General features: G+C 45.1%; 1 protein-coding gene across 1 annotated transcript; it reads right to left on the bottom strand.

Annotated features, from left to right (window-relative positions):
• Positions 1-1,447: 1,447 nt before the first annotated feature.
• LOC111140335 (interferon alpha-1/2-like) lies at positions 1,448-1,987 on the bottom strand. Its single transcript, XM_022492617.1, has one exon. The coding sequence runs from the start codon at positions 1,985-1,987 to the stop codon at positions 1,448-1,450; it is 540 nt and encodes a 179-aa protein (XP_022348325.1).
• Positions 1,988-6,193: the final 4,206 nt, after the last annotated feature.

The raw sequence follows: 6,193 nt of genomic DNA on the forward strand, positions 1-6,193 counted from the left end.
TCTTAAAGTCGAGCAGCTCACAGATGTGCAAGGAATTAAGAACCAAGACAAGATAAACCACCATCAGTAGTTCAGTCATGATGAAAAATAAATACAACATTAAACATATTAACATGATTTGCAGAACATCATATCCATGAAATCACTCAGGGAAAAAGAAATGACATAAAAGGGCAAATTATGCGCAGAATAAGGAACCCCATTATTCCCAGATCCCACACAATATTCTTCTCCAAGTCAGATGCACTGACTTCTCTTATTCATGCTCCCACCCGCTCCAGCATAGTCTCTGCTTATGCATTCCACCAAACCGACTCTCAGGAAGGTCAGCAAAGGCATCTGTGTTTCTGACATAATAGGCAGTTTCAGTCCACATCTTCCAGGAATCCGCTGATGGTCTTCGAAGCACATTTACTTTCTTAAAGACACTCACCAGCATCCTCTCTTACCCTGTGCTGTATGGCCAAGAGTCCACCATTTCCTTTGTGGCAATTCTCTCCCGTCCTTTCAATGGTTGAAGAGCCTGAGAATCAAGTTTATGTCTGTTTCTCACACAACACCATCTCCCAGCGTGAGCACCTCTGTTTCGGCTTTACCTGCTAGATGTGGACCTCAGCCATGGCATTTCTTGTCAAAATGACAGCTCACCTCCCCCTGACACTGGACATACATGCCTCCATGTCTGCCAGTGACCTGTTGAGGGGTCTACAGCTTTTCTGTGTGCACTTCCTGTGTGCTTCAACCTCTCTGTTCTAGCAGCAGGTGAGAGAAGTCACTTCCTTTCCTTCTTCATTAAAACATTAAATAGGAGGTTTTTAGATCCCATCCCTACAGCAATCATATTTATATATCCCTACAACCAAAGATGTAGACATCAAGATCTGTATTTATTATGTCCTATAGCCCAAGGTCAACATGCAACTTGTCTTAGAGAAAGCCAGTTGTCATTTCCAACGTTAATGCAGTATGATGGTAAATGCATTCTGCTGTCCAATTTCCAATGAAGATACACACAATCAGACCAGGTGTTCCTCTTTGAAAACCCTTTTGTCCTTAAAGTTCCATAAAGAAGAAAATGATATACTGATTACATATAAAAATATATTTTATTATATTCTGCTATGTAAAGGTGTACATAATATTATATGAAAACTGATCTTATAGATATTTACATAAATAAGCATTTAAATAGATAAATAGACATGAGCAAGGTAATCTGTAAGCAACTACTCCTTGTAGAGTTGACATGATCTGAAAACACGTGACAAATTGACTGCGTTCATGACTTCGCGACCACAGAAATGAGAGTCTCTGACACGACAGAACTCCGGGATATGTGATGTTATCAGTCAGAGGGAATCATTTCCATGTTGAAATGGTCCCACTTCCTGCTCCTTAATTCCTTTTGCAAGGCTGTTGATGCATACAAGGGTTTCATGATCTCTGCTCAGACCATCTCCCAGGCACAAGGGCTGTATTGCTTCTCTCGCAGATAGAGGGAGATTCTCTGGAAGTAGTTCCTCAGGATGGAGTCCCCATTCACCAGGGGCATCTCTTCTACCCCAGCTTCCTGCAGGGGACAGGCTTCCAGGTGGCCCAGCTGCTCAGAAAGTCCCGAGCACAATTCCTCCAGGAGAGTCGTGTTCCAAGGAGCAGGTGAGGCCTCTGTGCAGAAGAGGTGGAAGGTCTTCTGGTTCGTCACATGGACGACAGAGAGGGCTTGAGCCTTCTGCAGCTGCTTGCTGTCAAACACCTCCTGGGGGAAGCCAAAGTCGTTTGTGTACTTGTCACAGGAGCTAGCAGACAGTCTCTTCATTCGTTGCAGGAGCATCAAGGCCCTCCAATGCAGCAGGCCATGGTCCTGAGGCAGGTCACATCCCAGAGAGCCGAGGAAGTGGCAGCTGAGCACCACCAGGGCCACCAAGAAGGAGCAGGGCAGGGCCATAGGGGATCCTACAGATGCTGTTGGCCTGGCTGGGGTGGGCATGTCTGGGACCCGTGGCTCTAGGTTCTCTGAACATCTTGTCTTGTGCGTGAGGCTTAAGTAGGGGGCATAGGAGTTTTTGATTTCTGAATGTTTCCCTTACTTTCTACTTCTCTTTCTGCTTTCCTTTCTACACTTTCTACTGGGGTTTAAAGCATGGGTTTCTCAACTGTTTCTTTTTCCTATTGCTGTCTCCTGTCACAGTCTTCTGAATATTTATGTAATTGAACCTTCCAACAAAATGTGGTAACACAGATTTAGAGTCTATATTGTTATGTATTTATAGCTCTGCTTCATAGATTAAAAAAGACAGAGTTCATTTTACTCTATTTAATTCAGAATTAAGATGGACTAAAAATTTCAACTGAAAGCTATATTTTAAAGCTAATTATTCTTTACTTGATATCTGAATATGATGAGTGACTTCTACATTTTTCTTACTTAAATGGGAATATAAAAGTACAATGCAAATTAAGTATTTCTAGAATGACATAATATTATCAGTGTCCCTAGATACTGAGAATCATTCCAAATTGAAAACAGCCAATGAATTTTCAAACATTTATTGGATGTTTTTTCTGTACTGTATTTTAGTATGGCCTCAATGAGAAAATGATTTTTAATTTCACTTGATGCTAGACAGTCATCAAGTTATTCTCAAAATATTTTCTCTATTTAGTACCAGATAGAATTCCTGATTCGATGAATACATTTTGAAGAATTAAATGATTATGTAAAATCTATTTTATTTGATTTCCAAAGCCCGCATCAAAACAAGGCTCAAACACGAGCAATGTCCACAAGACAGCCCATGGCATGTTGAAGCCTTGTTCCCAACCCTAACAACTACTTGTTACATTGTTGGAAGCAATTGGAACAATTTCCCTCAGGTGGGGGGATGCTGAAATGTGGGAGAGACCTTGAAGCTCCAAAGCAGGAAGGATGGGGAAAAACTCTGGACCTTCTGCTCACTTTTACCAGGAACCTATCTGCTGTTTTAGTTTAAAAAAAAAAAAAAAAAGGTATTTTTGTTGAAGTTCATGGCTTTAACACTAGCAGAGTCCGTTCATTCCAGGAAAGTTTTTATTTGTTTGTTTGTGTTTGTTTGCTTGCTCTGGAGGAGAATCTCCCACCAGGGGACAGACTTCTACATACAACATGAGCCCGTGTGCACACCTGGTCACTGTCTAGCCCACCTTGCCCCCTCGCTGGCAGCTCCCCTGTAAAGACTGTGACAGGCCACAGAACAGCAGCCTGCTGCTCCTATCTCCTCTCTGCTCCTGCCACTGTGACATCACCACAGTGGGGACATTCCCTCAGGTCAACAATAGTCACCAGGAGAAAAGAAAACAGCAAGGCTACTGCTAGCAGAGTTTCGAAAAAACCTGGAAATTTCAAACAACTTGTGTTTTTCTTTGTGGCTTTGTAATTGGAAGTAAAAGGGCCAGACAGAAACCACAAAGGAAAAGGAAGCAGCTGTGTGAATGGGCAGGGGAGGATCCTGAGGAGGGAGGAAGGAGGGGAGCTCACAGGAGGTTTCTACACTGAGGGAGGGGGAAACACTGTGATTGGAGAGTGAAAGGATGGGATCTCAGTGGGCATGGAGAAAGGGGAAACGTGCTGTACTAGAACATATAGAGTATGCGACATAGGTACAGTATCTGTATACATATTACTTTATTTTGTATCTAATTACATTCAATGGATAGGACACCCGTTCCCAATGGGTATTTTATTTTATTTTTTTTCACAATGATATTTTTGAGGATCAGCCCTTTGCAGTCAGTTATATGGAAAATGCTAAGAGAAGATAACTTTTTTTAGGGAAAACATAAGAATATAATCCCCTCTGTTAAACTCTCACTCAGTGGAAGATACTAGATGCTTTGAAATGGGCCACTTCATTATCACAACAGCTCTAGGAATATTTCCACCTCACTTTACATCTGCGGAGACTGAGCTACAGAGCATTCAAGTGAGGTTTTCACGATCAAACAACGAGGTGGAAGCAGAATCCAGATGCAGGGCACAGTCCTGTAGCCCATGGGATAAATTCCTGCCAGAGGTTCCTCTTGGGAAATTCTGAATCTTCCCTTCTGCCACACTTCCTGGAGATCATTCTTCCCTGGTTGCGTCCCACCTGCACTGGCTGCCCCATCTCTGTGCCCTTGAAAGGCTCCCCTTCTCCTTCTCAGCCTTAAATATCAAAGGTTCTCTGAAGCTTTAGGGCATCTTCTCATTCCACTCTCAGGTGAGACGGAAGGACTTTCAGTACCATGCCTCGATTTCCAAATATGCAAGACACATTGCGATTTAATGTCTCCAGGACGTGCATTGTTGGAGAGTCCAGACTCACCCCTGCATCTCCAGTGGGAAGTCTGCTGTCCCCTCTTCCTGACTTCCCTCCTTCAGTCTCCTGGTCACAGATCCCCTTGGCCTCTAGCACTGTGGAAAGGTAGCCTCAGACTATTCTAGAGTGATTGCTTTCCCCCCCCCTCTGCTGGCAAAGCCAGAAGATTTCCCTCTGTTCTTCACAGGGGCAGCCTAGCAGAGATTCCGAAGGTACAACTCACAAACCTGTGGGCTCCACCAACTAGGGAGTTGTAACTGTCCAGTGGTAGCACACAGAGCCTTGAGCCATGCTTCCGTAACAGCTCTAGAGCCTATCACTGCCTTATTCTGGCGAGTGTGATTGTCTGTGCGCTCCTTTTTCTCCTGGTACCAGCGCTGAGACTGGTCCTGGGACCTCAGCTGTGAGTGGATCTAAGAAGAGTCGTTGTTTTTTGTCTTCTTGCACTTGGGGGTTGTTGGTTTGTTCTTGTTACTGCAGCTGTGAGGTAGGAAAAACGTTCCAACTGGTTCAGTGTTGATCCAGAAACCAGAGGATCCTGCAATACGTGAACATGTGAACAACCTCAGGCTAGATCTGTCCTGAGGACAGAAGCCCTTAGGGACAGTCCTGTCACAGACACATTTTACCCACAATGCTGAGTAACTTAACTCAACACATTGTATGGCTGAAGCAGAAAGAGGAGTCCTTAGAAAGATGGAACTCATGGCTATATGACTTAGTGTTGTAGGTCAAGAATATCATTTCCAGGTCCCTTTCTTGCTTTCTTCCTTTTTATCATTTCCCTTTCCTTACGTCTTCATTTGAATACGAAGAGATGAGTCCCCCTGATTTTGACTCAGACTTCTTCCCAGGTAGTCACTCTGTTTCTTCTGTCTCAGATGGAGATGGATTCTCTGGAAGCACATCTTCAAGGCTAGGGCAAGGGCCCTCAAACCCAGGGGAGGCTCCCCCACTCCTGTTCAGGTCCCACACAGGTTTCCAGGGTTCTGGCTGCCCCAGCAGGGATGGGTTCAGGCAGCAAACAGTGGCGCCCAGTGAGGAAGAGGGTGAAGGTCAGCTGCAGCATCTTGTGGAGGACAGACTTGGCGTGGACCTCCTGGTACTGGCAGCCACGCACCTTGTCCCAGAGGAGGTGTCCCTGGTTCAGGAGAAGGGACTGATGCTCCTCCTTTGTGTCAGAAGCAGCAGGCCCACCTGTGAAGGTGCCCGGGGCCAGGAGGCAGCTCACAGCCCAGAGCTGAGATCTGACTTGGGGAACCAGTAGGAGCCCAGCAGAGGGGATGGGCACTGTACCTGAGGGCTTCTGGTGGCCTGGTGGAACAGTGGGGGGTGCCTTGGCCCCCAATTCATCTTCAGTTCTTTCTATTCATGAGTCTTCAATAGAACAGGGTAGTTTCCATTTGCAGAATGTTCCAGTACCCTTTTCATGCCTTTTCATTTTTGTTTGCTTTTCTTTATATATGCTTTACATGGATTAAAAGACATTAGAAGGCATCACCCATTTCAATTATTTTTTCATTTTTTCATGGATGTTTAATTAGCCCAAAGAAGGTAAATTTCCCAGATCTATATTCTATCTATAGTCACTAGCTTCTGTTCTGTTCCTCGCCTTTCCTCCGCCACCAGTATGGTTTCTGGTGAGTGATTCAGTCAAAACAGCTGGTCCCGGGGCACCTGGGTGGCTCAGTGGGTTAAAGCCTCTGCCTTCGGCTCAGGTCATGATTCCAGGATCCTGGGATCGAGCCCCACATCGGGCTCTCTGCTCGGTGGAGAGCCTGCTTCCTCCTCCTCTCTCTCTCTCTCTCTCTCTCTCTCTCTCTCTCTGCTTCTCTGCCTATTTGTGATCTCTGTCTGTC

This window comes from Enhydra lutris, unplaced genomic scaffold (assembly GCF_002288905.1).
Source record: "Enhydra lutris kenyoni isolate GAN:26980312 unplaced genomic scaffold, ASM228890v2 scaffoldscaffold553, whole genome shotgun sequence".
Lineage (NCBI taxonomy): Eukaryota > Metazoa > Chordata > Mammalia > Carnivora > Mustelidae > Enhydra > Enhydra lutris.